The sequence below is a fragment of the Opisthocomus hoazin genome, chromosome 26, assembly GCF_030867145.1.
Source record: "Opisthocomus hoazin isolate bOpiHoa1 chromosome 26, bOpiHoa1.hap1, whole genome shotgun sequence".
In the NCBI taxonomy this organism is placed as follows: domain Eukaryota; kingdom Metazoa; phylum Chordata; class Aves; order Opisthocomiformes; family Opisthocomidae; genus Opisthocomus; species Opisthocomus hoazin.
Window position 1 is genome coordinate 4,608,712 of NC_134439.1, and position 13,668 is coordinate 4,622,379.

A 13,668-nucleotide genomic window follows, 5' to 3' on the forward strand; every position below is an offset into this window, starting at 1 on the left:
GGGGGAAGAAACCGGCCCCAAACCTCGGGGCTGTACAAAACTCCCGGCTCCCAGCCCGGGCTCACCCGGGGGGCCGGTTCCCAGCGGCTTCGGCAGCTCAAGGGCAGGAGCCGGTGCCACCGCGGCACCTGCCTGGGGACGAGCGTGGGGCACACGCCCGGGGGTCACATCCCAGCCCTCCGCATGTCCCGGCGCGGGCTGGCAGGGACGGAACACGCTGTTTGAGCAGGGTTTGGGGTTTGAGGGGTGACCCGCTGCCAAAATAAATACATCAAGTCAACTCGTATTAAATTAAAAAAATAAATCAAGGCCACGATGGGAGCCAACACGAAGTCTTGGTCTCAGGGCTGCCAAGACCCGGGGACCGCACCGGGACACGCGGGAGCCACGCCGCTGCCGTTCACCTGCCCGGCGATGCTCTCGCCGCGGCGGCAGGCGCTGGGGATGCGGCTTCGCCGGCGCAAAGCCGAGGCGGTGACGGAGGCTCCGGGTTTTTACCTGCCGGCTTGCCGGCACCGGCTGCCGAGGCTGATGAAAGCAGGAAGGATTAAAGGGGTGCAGGGAAGGGTGTGGGGGGGGGCCAGGAAAGCATGTGCCAGGTAACAAACCTCCAAGATCCTCCGAGATAAAGGGAGATCCCAACAGCTGTAATTACGCGCTGGAGATAGAGCGGCGCGGGGAAAGCCTGAAGCCAAGTACAGGAATTCTGGGTTAATGGCAGCCCAAGGAGAAGTTAATAACAAGCCCAACAAAGTGGGAGCAGACAGCCTGGCGTCTGCCCTCCCACACGCCACCGCTGCCACGCTAACGAACAACCGCGCTATCTCCAGCCCCGGCAATAATCCCGGGGGAGACCGGGGTGCTGGCGCGGGCCGGGCTCCTCCGCGCAGCGAGCTGCGGCGTTGGCTTCTCCCCAGGTTTCTCTCCTGACATTTTCGGCTTGTTGGCTGGAGCAAAAGCCATCCCGGGGGGGGACGGGGAGGATGAGGGGGCTTTTGGGAGAGCAGAGTCATCGAATAGCTTGGGTTGGGGGGGACCTTTAAAGGGAGCATCCTCTGGGAGGGGGCTGGAGTGGGTAACAGCGCAGGGGAAAGGCCACGCTCCGCGATGCCCTCCTTCCCCAGGGCCTGATCCTACCCCGTCCGGGAGCCTCAACACGAGTGGGAGCAGGATTCGTCCCCTGGATGGTGTCAGGCAGCCCCCAAGCACCCAGGACCTGTTCCCCCGTGCGATGAATCACGGCGTGAGCCAGGCGAGACGGGAGCTGCTGACAGGGAGGTGACCTGGAGGCGCAGGGGTGGCCCAGGGGACACAGGCACCCGGAGGTGACAGCGGCGCAGCCGTCCCAGGAGGGGCTGTGACTCGGCTCTGACAGGGACCTTCCAGAGGGAAGAGAAAGTTCACATTAACATTTTCTCCCCCTTTACCTTCGCAGAGCTTCAGCATCTCCAGGAGGGGTTTGAAAGGGTTTTTCTGCCAAAGGATGCTCAGAAGTGCCTCGTCCCGAACGTCGCAGCCGCAGCCCGGCTGCGCTCGGGGGGTTTCTCGCTTTCCAGCACCCCCAGTGTGGGTCAGCCTGGTGCCAGCACAGGCACCGGCTGCGTGGTGTAAATCAGCATTTCCCCGGCAGCGCGGCCGTGGTCAGGGCCAGGGCTCGTGCCCTGCTCCGTCGCCGGTTTGAGTGGAGATGAAATCCTAGAGACGCTAAAAATCCATAAAGTGATTGTTCCCCCTGCCCCCCGCTTCACCCCCTCCTCAATAAAGCAAATATTTTGATTTAGAACTTAAAATCTTTTCCAGAACGTAGAGCTGGTCCGGGTTTGATTTTCATGAGGACCGCTGGCTGGAAATCAATGGAAGAAAAGGATCCTGATGTAAATCAGCAGCAATGTACCGTGGGGCAGAGAGTCCCCCTGATTTACACCGCTTCAGCCCTTGGCCCCTACCGAGACAGACGGATGAGGGACCAAAGGAGAGGGGAAGGTTCCCCTTCGTGGCATCTTGTTTGGAGAGAAGCAAAACCGGCGCTGGCTTTGCTACTCCACAGATGCACAGAGGCTGAAAATCTACACCAGCAGCCCCAGCTACTCCTGGCCGCCGAGGGCCAAACCAGAGGGTCTCTCCCCGTCCCTGCTGCTCGTTGGTGAGTTCATCGAGTGCCTGGGATTAATTGTGGGAGCAATTTTCTGCTGTCTAAGTCCCCCGTGTCGCTGTTCCTCCCCTTGCGCCCTGGTGCGTGAAGCCAGTTTGGGGGATAATTATGCCGCATCTGGAAACCTTTGGAGAAGGTGTGAACCTGCCAGGCAGAAATATGACATATTTAATCAATTATTCCATTCATTAGCCCCGGCCTCAGCGCCTTGCTCTGCTAATTTGACAGGAGCACCAGTTAAAGAGGCTTTTTAACCCTCATTCGCTTCCCATCGCCCTCAACGCCGAGAGCCGGAGAGCACCGAGGCTGGGAATGAGCTGAACCCTGAACGCGTCGCAGCCCGAGAGCCTTCGCCGTCCCTTCCGTGGTCAGCCTGGCTCTGCGAAAGCATCTCCTCTGCTGATGCAACCCCAGAAAATCCTACGGGGTGCACCGAAAAGTATTAAAAAACCCAGTTAATTTGCTTTCTTCCCGTTCACGTGAAACTCCATCGCTTGGGCTTTGGCTGTGGATTGGCACCCGGCTTGGGTGGGGGTCAGGAGGACGGGGCCAGACTCTTTCCAGTGGTGCCCAGCGACAGGACGAGGGGCAACGGGCACAGACTGGAGCAGAGGAAGCTCCAGCTGCACCCGAGGAAGAACTTCTTCCCTCTGAGGGTGACGGAGCCCTGGCCCAGGCTGCCCAGGGAGGCTGTGGAGTCTCCTTCTCTGGAGATATTCCAGCCCCGCCTGGCCGTGGTGCTGTGCAGCCTGCTCTGGGTGACCCTGCTTGGGCAGGGGGTTGGGCTGGGTGACCCACAGAGGTCCCTGCCAACCCTGAACATTCTGGGATTCTGGGATTCTGTGAAATTTCACTTATCTTTCCTGACTCGACACTCTTCCCCTCCTGCCCCTTCCCTGCCTTCGCTGCCTCCACAGAACTGCGTCTTTCCCCGTGGAGCAGACAGAAAGGATAACTCGAATTTCTTGTGTTGGATTTTTTGTTGTTGTTTTTAGATTACTTGAATTTATTGTGCATTTACACAATGAACAGCACTGGTTTGGACTGGGTTTTTCCAGGTAACTGTTTGGAGGCTGATTTTCCCCTAAGGCTGAGCCTCACAACAAGCCCAATTAAGATCTAGCCCAGCTTTCCTCAACGATTTCCAGGGGACTCTTCCCACCGTAAATGGCCTTTTCCTTTCCCATCGAGGGCTCCTCATTTGCGAAGCTGTTACTTTCCCTTTAGTGAGACCCATTAAGGGTTTGCAACTTGAACAACCTAACAAGGCAGTCGCTAATGGCTGGGTGCAGCTTTGGAACAAAGAGATCGTCAAGCGCCGGTCTCTCAGCGGAGAATTTGACCCAATAAACCTGATGAATTTTTTTTTTTAAAGCGATCTCTTGCAGGCACACATCCCCAAAGGAGAAGCTTTATAAACTTTGGGATTAGGACTGAAACGGGCAGCACCTATTTAACAGCTGCCACCCTGGGAAACCGGGAGAAAGGGTTGAACGAGGTGTTTTTAGAGGGGTTTTCTTGTTTTTTTTCTTTTCTTTTTGTTATTTGTTTTCTCTTTTTTTGTTTTGCTTTTGAAATTCCTAGCTGGGAAGTTGAAAGCTGCGGCTGAGTCCTCCTCTGGCAGCGCTGGGCTCCGTCCTTGCTCTTGCCGGCTGCCCAGTGCTCCCAGCAAAGCCCAGCCTGGTCACCCACTGGGTGAGGGTGCTGGGCAGAGGGGGCCGTTCTGATGCTCGGAGGCTGTGCAGGAGGTAACACCCAAGAGGTGAACTGGTACGGCTGGGAGGAAGAGCAGAGCTGCTGGGAATAAGAGCCCCTTCCGCCACTTGCTGCAGTGAAAAGATGGAATTTTTCACTTTGAAATCCAGCTATTTTTTAAAAAAATAGCATAAATTTCAACACATGGAACAAAATAATTCGGTTTTCTCAAAGCAAAACATTTCGATGGGTCAGAAGGGTTGCAGGCAGTGTCTTACCGTTCGTAGGATGCTTTCATTCTGTTTTTGTAAAGCACCAGGAAGAAATAGCAGGGTTTCCTCTGAAATCTGACCCTGCCCCACGCTCACAACCTGGGGAAAGGCCAACGTCTGGGGGCCAGGGACTCCACTGACCGGACTGGTGGAACGAAGAATCACAGAGGAATCCCTGTCCTTGCTTTCTGGTGTGGAGAAATGGCACGGAAAGATCTGATCTTGGGCCAGAGGAAGCGGGGAGACTTGGGGAATCATCGCTTTCAGGGGGCACACGTTGGGGATGCTCCAGCTGTGGGAGCGGATGCTGGCGGGGCCGCGTTTCCACATCCAGATGCCACAGGGCAACACCTGGATCCCCCGTTTAGGAGGACGTGGGACCCCCCCCAGCCCATCCGCAGCCTCTCCCAAGCACTGGAAGCTGCATCTGCAGGCGGACGCGTGCGTGGGCAGGGGAACACGCGGACAACCCTGTACCCTCCGCATCCGATGCGCGGTGCCCGACTCGTGCCGCGCGCCGTGTCGGGGCTTGCAGGTTGGGGGAAGAATTTGCCGAGTGAGCGTTTAAAGAGCCGACAGGAAGGGCTCGAGCTTGCAGCTGACGGCACGTTCAGTCCTCGCTTGCGAGCACTTTGCATCGCTGATGACAGAAAATTGCTTTGTTGCCCAGGTTGTGGGGATTTGAGTGACGGGGAATCTGCGGTGCTCGCTCGCATTGGGAAAGAGGGCTCCTCGGCGGCGGGGGGAGCCCAGCCCTCCCCTGCACCTACTCTCTCTGCTGAAAATAGACAGCGATTTAATCATCCCCCCCCTCCCCGTGTTCATATTCATCAGAAAGTGCTTTTGGTGAAGCTCGGTGTCAGACCAAGCTCGAGACGCAGTTTGTGGCTACGGGGGATGCCCGCGGGTGAGCCAAGCGTGGCTCGCAAGGAACCACATCGGAGTCCCACGGCAAAAGTCCACCAGCAGGTGAACAGAAGAAAGGACGGGGGGAAAAAAATCGTTGTGACATTTTACTGATCGAACAGAAACTTTTCAACAAACACTTGGAGAGAAAAATATATATTCTGTTGACGTTTCCCATATTTGGCAAACTCCCCAGCCTTCCGCCAAACCCCGAACGCACGCACAAAGTCCCTCATCGCTTTAACGAAAAGCAGCATCCCAAAAGGTCCTTTTCTTTTTGGTGGTTAAGACGCTGAAAAAAAAATTATTTCAGGAATTTTGAAGAGGGAAAGGAGCAATAAATTGGCAAAGCTTCGACATCGCTGTAGAAATGGGTGTTTTCCGACCCATCCCAGTGACTCGCCCCTGTGGGTTGGCAGCTGGAAGGCGCCAAGGACGGTGGCTGCTCCTGTCCTCGGGGGAATGAAGATGCCCAGCTCGTCCCTCGGTCTGGGCACAGCATTAGGGGCATGGAGAGAAGCTCCCTGGGTCAGACTCGCAATGTTCTCCGTATTCCAGCTCAAATTTTAGCACTGATGCAAACCGTCGTGTGAGCAGCCCCGGGCCTGGCTCCCTTCTCCTGCTGAGCAGCCAGTGATGAGTTTCAGAGGGAGCAGGTTCAGGAAAAAAATGTCTCAGAGTCACAGAATCCCAGAACCCCAGCATGGCAGGGGTTGGAAGGGACCTCTGTGGGTCACCCAGCCCAACCCCCTGCCCAAGCAGGGTCACCCAGAGCAGGCTGCACAGCACCGTGGCCAGGCGGGGCTGGAATATCTCCAGAGAAGGAGACTCCACAGCCTCCCTGGGCAGCCTGGGCCAGGGCTCCGTCACCCTCAGAGGGAAGAAGTTCTTCCTCATGCTCAGACGGAACTTCCTGTGCCTCAGTTTGTGCCCGTTGCCCCTTGTCCTGTTGCTGGGCACCACTGAAAAGAGCTTGGCCCCATCCTCCTGACCCCCACCCTGCAGATATTTATAAGCATATATTAGGTCCCCTCTCAGCCTTCTCTTCTCCAGGCTGAACAAGCCCAGCTCCCTCAGGCTCTCCTCCTAGGAAAGATGCTCCAGTCCCCTCCTCATCCTTGTAGCCCTCCACTGGACTCTCTCCAGTAGCTCCTCATCTTTCTTGAACTGGGGAGCCCAGAACTGGACACAGTACTGCAGATGGGGCCTCACCAGGGCAGAGTAGAGGGGAAGGAGAACCTCCCTGGACCTGCTGGCCACACTCCTCGTGATGCACCCCAGGATCCCATTGGCCTTCTTGGCAGCCAGGGCACACTGCTGGCTCAAAGTCCTTGATGTACTCGCAGAAGAGGTAATGGCAGGGTGGCTACTGGAGTCCAGCCCTGGGTGCCCATGTAGCCTTCCCAGGCCAGATATCCCCCAGCCTGCGGCGATGCCGGGACTGCCAGGGGACCCGGAGAGGCTCGGAGCTGTGTGGTCACTTGCTGTCCCCATCCGGGACGTGTGGCTTTGGAGACATGTGAAGAGCGTTATAACCACTGACCCCACAGTCTTACTAATTAACAGAGAGAAAATTAGTGGTAAAGGAAATTATTCCTCTTGTATTGCTGTTTCTGGTTTGCTTGTTTTCTTGGCTTTGGGTTTTTTTTTTTGTTCTCTGCGTGTACTGTGTAGAAAGAATTATTTAAGCCTCTGGGGCCAAATTCCCAGGCTCGACTTCAGCCAAATTCTCAGCGTTGATTTTTTGCCTGAATAAAGGAGTCAGGGTCTTGCCCAGAAGCAGAAAAGGGCAGAAGGCTGAAGCCAACCCTTCGCTTGTCTTAAAGCAGGCTGAGCCGTGGTACCCGCTCACAGCGCGGAGCCAGGTGATGCTCGGCTCAGCCCAGACTCTCCCCTCTGCAACGGAGGGGTCAGTCCCTGCCAAATGGCGCCTGTCTCTGCAGAGGCCTCCCAGGGGAAGCCGGGCAGCTTTGAAAAGCAACCTGACAGCGCCGTGGGCACCAGACAGCGTCTGAGGCAGCCGGGCTGGCTCTGGCAGGGATGCCACGAGGGCAGACGCTGGCAGAGCTGGCAGTGTGGCATTTGGAGCTCGGATACCCCCTCGGGGCAGAGATGTCTGGTGGCCGGCTGGCTAGTGCCCAGGGCTAACAGCCACCCGGTAGCATCGTCCTGCTGCACAGAGCGAGCACAGAATCACTGAGTCACAGCACGGCAGGGGTTGGAATGGACCTCTGGGGTCACCCAGTCCAACCCCCTACCCAAGCAGGGTCACCCAGAGCAGGCTGCACAGCACCGCGTCCAGGCGGGGCTGGAATATCTCCAGAGAAGGAGACTCCACAGCCTCCCTGGGCAGCCTGGGCCAGGGCTCCGTCACCCTCAGAGGGAAGAAGTTCTTCCTCATGTTCAGCTGGAGCTTCCTCTGCTTCAGTTTGTGCCCTTTGCCCCTTGTCCTGTCTCTGGGCACCACCGAGAAGAGTCTGGCCCCGTCCTCCTGACACCCACCCTGCAGATATTTATAAGCATATATTAGGTCCCCTCTCAGCCTTCTCTTCTCCAGGCTGAACAAGCCCAGCTCCCTCAGCCTCTCCTCGTAGGGGAGATGCTCCAGTCCCCTCCTCATCCTCATAGCCCTCCGCTGGACTCTCTCCAGTAGCTCCTCATCTTTCTTGAAGTGGGGAGCCCAGAACCGGACAAAGCACTCCAGATGTGGCCTCACCAGGGCAGAGTAGAGGGGGAGGAGAACCTCCCTGGACCTGTGTCCTGGTCCTCATGCAGAACCTGAGCTCTCCTCTTCTGGCCCGTGACAGCCAGGTCCCCAACTCCCAGAGCCACCGTCCTTCCCTGCAGAGCCGGAGGCAGAGCCACCCGCCCCAGGGACCCAGGACACCCTTGCCACACTGCGGAGCCGCTGCCAAGCCCGTCAGGGTGGTGTCACCTCACATGTCCCCACGCCACCGTCCTTCCTCCCCAGCACACTCGCAGGTGGTCATTAGCGGAGCTGACAATCCCCGCAGCACGCGCCGGGTATTTACATCTCTGGCGAAGCTGAACTCAAGAGGGAGAGAGAGAGGGAGAAAAAAATGGTGACGGTAAATGTATAATTAAAATCCTATTAAGAGGCGCCTAGGAGTCTCCCGGGGAGCAGGGTGTACGAGATCGCTGCCTCCCCGACGGCTCTCGGGTGCAAACGTCTCCCCAGGCACGGCCAGGAGGCCCCGGGGACCTGCCCTGGGGGATGTGGCATCGTCGGGGTCTCGCGGCGCTGGAGCATCCCTCCAAGGCCAGGCTGCGGTGTGGGAGAACCATCCTGTCCCGGTCCCTGCAGTCTTGTTCTGACTTAGAGTTGCTGGGAGCAGCGTCCGTCCCATCGCTGGCTCCCCTGGCAGCCGCTGGTCCCCAGACAGCTCAGACTGGGGAGATGGGTGCCCAGCTCAGGTGCAAGGTGCTCCCTGAGCCCGAACCCCTTCGGACTGGGCTGGAGCGTGGGGCCACCAACCTCCAACAAGTGGAGGGTCCAGCCGGAGTCCTGGATGCCGGACTGGAGCCGCATGGCTCGGCAGAGCTGTTGGAGACAGGAGTTTAAATAGGCAAAAAGCGGGAGTTGCTATTGCCTGATGTACGTTAGCACTCTCATGGACTCAGGGTTTCACCATCTCCTACACCCCGGCTACTCCCTCTCCACCTCTCAGCCGTGTTGGTGTATCAGGTCCTCACCCTCTCCGGGAAGCCCGTGTCATCCACAGAGACCTGCCCGCGTCCCACCGCGCACCCCGGCACCGTGCGGTCCAGGTTCCCTTCGCTCAGCCCCTCGCAGGCTCCGCGCCCGCCAACAGCCATGCCCGGGACGGACCCGGCGCTGACCCAGCTCAGCCATCCACCTGCACCGGGCGATTATTTTCCCTCTCCCTGGAAGCATCGCCATTACGGAGGTGACACGTGAACCTCCCCTGCCACCTTCCCCCAGGGCTCTCCCTGGCTGCCCCTATTGAAGAAAAAAGCAGGTTGCAGCCAGGTTTGACGGTAAATCACACCATTTCCTCACCGCCTGCCAGATTCCAGCAGCCCAGCTCGTATCGCCCTCCCTTGCAGGTGGCTTTCCCATTCAACACCTCCCACCTCGCCTGCCCCTGCTCTTTACAGCTCCCGTATTAGTCGTGGTTCACTGGGCGCTGAATGGGGACTGGAATTCCTTAATCCACCTGCGACCTGCGAAGGAGCTTTCCCAGCCCCAGCCCCGTAACCCAATCCCGCTCGGCACAAAGCCGGGAAGGCATCACCGGCGTTAACCAGCACTTGAATCTCACCTCCTCCTGGTCCCGGGAGGGTGGGCGGCACCGCGGGCACCGCTCCCTTTGAATGTCCCCCTCGATAGAGATTTGCCGGCACGGAGGTTGGCCGAGCTTTTGTCTTGCCGTCGGTTTGGAAAATTCCACCTGGTCGCGGTCGAGCTTTGCAGGGGTCCCATTTCATCCAGTTCGTAGCCCAGAATGCCCCCGCCTGTTTGAGTCCAGCTGCCACCTCGCCCCGAGCTGAGAACTGAGCAGTAAAAGTGACCGAGGGAGAGTTTGGAAGTGTTTTGGTTTGGGTTTTGGTTTTTTTTTAACAGGAAAACGTTGATTCATTGGAAATAATTATTTTTGCCAGGAACAGATCTCCTCACTTTGACCCGGGCAGTTTCCCATCAAAACATTACAGAAGTGTATGTGTCCATCCCATAATAACCGGCAGCTTGGGCATGGACAGCTCCCACCAGCTGGATTTGACCCCACTTTGAGCCCTGGAAAGCAGTGAGGGTCCACATCTCGCACCCTCTCAGGGTCACGGTCAGCCCAAGTCCTTCACGTCAGAAGATTTTTCTTGAAAGATGTATTTTCTGTAAAAACACATCGCTGCCTTCTGCAAACAAGATGCCGGCCCTCCCGAGCTCTCCAGCCTCTGGTCCTTCCTGCCCTGTCTATGGGCATCCTCATGGAAACTCACCTTAGGTAGGAAAATCTGGCTTTCAGCAAATGAAAGAAGTTTTAAATACTCACGTTAGTAAATTTGGGTGCTCTGAAGAGCCCTTGAGGTGGGAAGCGAGTCTTTCTCCAGTCCGCAGCAGCTAGATTGGGAAATCATTTGAAACTGTGGCAACGCCACCTGCAAATTCACTCGGACGCTCCAGCCACCGCGCCTTAAAGCCTTGCTGTCAGGAAACATGGATAACAGTCTTGGATTTGGAAAGCTTGGGGTGGGTGACCATCATCACGGCCTGGGGTTGGGTTTGGTTCCAAGGCAGCTTCATACGTCTGGAGCTGGTGCTCAGAGCACAAGAGGACCCCAGGGCGGAAGGAAGATTTTCAGAAAACCTCCAGCGTGGCTAGGGCAGTTTTTCCGTCACTTTATCTTTGGGTTTATTTTTGTCATAAGTCTGGAAAGGTTTAGCCCCTCCATGGCAGAGGGATGGGCGGGAGATGCTGAGGGGGCATCCCCGGGCATGGGGTGTTCTGCACCAGTACAGGCTGGGGTGGATATGCTGGAGAGCAGCTCTGCAGAGAGAGACCTGGCTGTCCTGGTGGACGACAGGGTGACCATGAGCCAGCAGCGTGCCCTGGCTGCCAAGAAAGCAAATGGGATCCTGGGGGGCATCAAGAGGAGTGTGGGCAGCAGGTCCAGGGAGGTTCTCCTCCCTGTATACTCTGCCCTGGTGAGGCCACATCTGGAGTACTGCGTCCAGTGCTGGGCTCCCCACTTCAAGAAAGATGAGGAGCTACTGGAGAGAGCCCAGCGGAGGGCTACGAGGATGAGGAGGGTACTGGAGCATCTCTCCTATGAGGAGAGGCTGAGGGAGCTGGGCTTGTTCAGCCTGGAGAAGAGAAGGCTGAGAGGGGACCTTAGAAATGCCTCTAAATATCTGCAGGGTGGGGGTCAGGAGGATGGGGCCAGACTCTTTTCAGTGGTGCCCAGCGACAGGACAAGGGACAATGGGCACAAACTGAAGCAGAGGAAGCTCCAGCTGAACCCGAGGAAGAACTTCTTCCCTCTGAGGGTGACGGAGCCCTGGCCCAGGCTGCCCAGGGAGGCTGTGGAGTCTCCTTCTCTGGAGATATTCCAGCCCCGCCTGGACGCGGTGCTGTGCAGCCTGCTCTGGGTGACCCTGCTTGGGCAGGGGGTTGGGCTGGGTGACCCACAGAGGGCCCTTCCAACCCCTGCCATGCTGGGATTCTGTGATTCTGTGAAGGTGTCTGTGAGACACAGCCTTAACCAGCTTCCAGTGCAAACAGCAGGAAAATGAGGTATATCTCAGGTTGCAGCTCAAATTCAGACGCCTGTTTTTCAGCTGCTGTGCCCCATCTCCCTCCCCTTTGCAGCCGTGTTCCCCCCAGGGAGGCAGCCGAGCTGCTGGAGCCCTGTGCACCTCCCTTGGGGGGCAGAGCATCTCCCCAACAGGCGCCAGGCACCCAGCGAGCGCCGAATGTGGGTGTTGGAGCACAGCTCCGCGTGGACCCATGCCAGGACCTCGTGCCCGCGTGTGCCTGCGTGCACAGACCGGTGCGGCTCTCGTGTGCATGTCTGTGCGCACCGGGGCCGGCCGGCTGCGTGCCCGCTCCCACCTCCGCGTCCCCCAGCAGCCCGTCCCGGCTCGGGACGGGGACGCGCAGCCCAGCACCGTGTCCCTTCGCCCGCCACCGTGGCCTCGCGCCGGGGCGTCTGGCTGAGCTCAGCCCCAGCTGCGGCGCGGGAGGACGAGGTGGGAGGCGAGTGCCCACTTTCCATTGACTCCGACTTTCCACCCCTGCGTCCCCCCACATCATCCCCATGAGTAATCGGGAGCGGCTGTTCCCACCCGCGCCAACAGGAGACGGGGCCACCCAGGGCCACCCTTTGGCCCGGGCAGGCAGCGAGGAGGAGGAGGAGGAGGGTGATGAGGAAGGAGACTCTGGGCTTTCCTGTTCCTCTTGGTTCCCTGGGGTTGTTTGGGGTCCTGGACGGACAACGCTGGGAGCCGGCCAGCTCGGTTAGTCACGCAGGGAGGCGCGGAGGCTGGAAAGACCTGCAGCCCTGGCAGGGCGGTGGGGAGGGCAGACCGGGCAGGGTGTCGTGGACGAGCACCATTGCTCTCCGCTGCACAGGAGCCATGAGGAGGCACCGGGGGTTGGAGACCTCCTGGCCCCCACTCCTTCCCCTTGGCCCAAATCTCACCTTCCCTGCGCTGCGGTGGTGGCATCTCTCCTGGGACCGGCTCGACGCATGGTGTCCCACCCTCAGGGCTCCTCTCAGAGGATTCCACTGTGGGGCATGCGGCGGGGAGGTTGGCGGCTGGAAGAACGTGGGGAATTTTGTGACAAAGGCTGGCTTCCAACCTTGCCATTTTGAGAGCTCAAAGGACAGCCGGTGGAGACTAAGGAGGGACAAAAGCCCTAAAAAAAAAAGAAGAAAAATAATAGTGACCACCTGGAGGCATTGCACCAGAGACTGGAGGACCTCAGGGGCGAGGGCAGTGCTCCTGCCTCCCTCCCCATCCCGGTCCACCATGGTCCATCCTCTCCAGGCTCAGCAGCCTCGTGGAGAAAGACACAGCGATGCCTCTTGCTCCCTCGCACGCGCCACCCTCCAGCGTTTATTCCATCCCCTGCTGTAGCACTATGAGCTCCAACTCCGGACTCCCTTGGATCTGTCCCTGGATGGGCAGCACACCCCTGGCCTGTTCAGGGCTGTTCTTCCATACCACACTGCAGTTTCATTTCCTCCTGCACTGTGGCCCCAGTGTGATGGATAATTAATTAGCATTCCCATTCAGACCAGCTGGCTGCCTCAGAGAACCACACCACCATGCTTCTCCATCCTCTTCCTCTTCCTTGTTTTAAGGGAAGCAGGGAAGGGTCATCGCATGGGGAAACAGAGGCACGCAAAGGCACGGGGTTGAGGTCAGTAACTTCTCTGCTTGCAAGAGTTCGCTGGCCAGTCGGACGTGGCCCAGCAGAGACGGACACCGTGCCCGAAGCACTGCCGGGCTCCCAGCAGCCTTCCCCTTGCCTTCCCAAGGGATCAAGCCCAGGTTGACACTAGATGGCTTTTCACACCCGCCCAACCCACCCGATCAGGTTTAACGCCCTTCACGTAACAGGGCTCGACCACGGCACTGATCGAACGTGGGCAGCAACGACAACTGCAGGGAGCGGGGAAAGGCACAGGGTGTTTCCCGGCAGGTTACACGCCGCTGCGCATTCCTGGTTCAAAGCCAGCTTGTTTTGGTCATGCCTAAAAGCCCTCGCCACCAGCAAAATCAGCGCTCCCAGCCACAGCAACGACCCCGGCTCAAGGGTCTTTGCTGGGTACCAAGGGCTGGACACGCTGCACGGACCAAACCAGGTCAAACCCAGCCATGTCTGCAAGAAGCCGTCTGGAGACAGCCTGAGAAGTTCTGCGGGCAAACAGAGCGTCCGGGGACGGCGACACGTGTCTACACGAACACGTATGTGCACACAGGTACATGTGCCCCGGTGCCGTCACCTCTCTGCCCGGTGCTGCGACACCTCACAACGCCGCAGCCACTTTGCTGCTCAAGGCGAAACCGATGACCTGGAATCGAGGTGGGTTTAAGCTAAGGCGTTGTCTTCGCGCACGCCGCCGAACCCCAGCTCGGGGGTGACCCGCAGCCCC

The 13,668-nt window shown here is 58.3% G+C and overlaps 1 protein-coding gene across 3 annotated transcripts in view; it reads right to left on the reverse strand.

Moving 5' to 3' along the window:
• Positions 1-11,500: 11,500 nt before the first annotated feature.
• LOC142364291 (uncharacterized) overlaps positions 11,501-13,668 on the reverse strand; it is a 38,434-nt gene continuing 36,266 nt past the window's right edge. For 2 of the 3 annotated variants that reach the window (XR_012766234.1, XM_075443596.1), the window contains one exon: positions 11,501-12,425. Coding sequence is in view for 2 of the 3 variants with exons in the window: in XM_075443596.1 (XP_075299711.1) it covers positions 12,028-12,425 (398 nt within the window). In the remaining variant the exon portion in view is untranslated. The remainder of the gene's footprint in view (positions 12,426-13,668) is intronic. The other variant, XM_075443597.1, reaches the window with a different exon arrangement.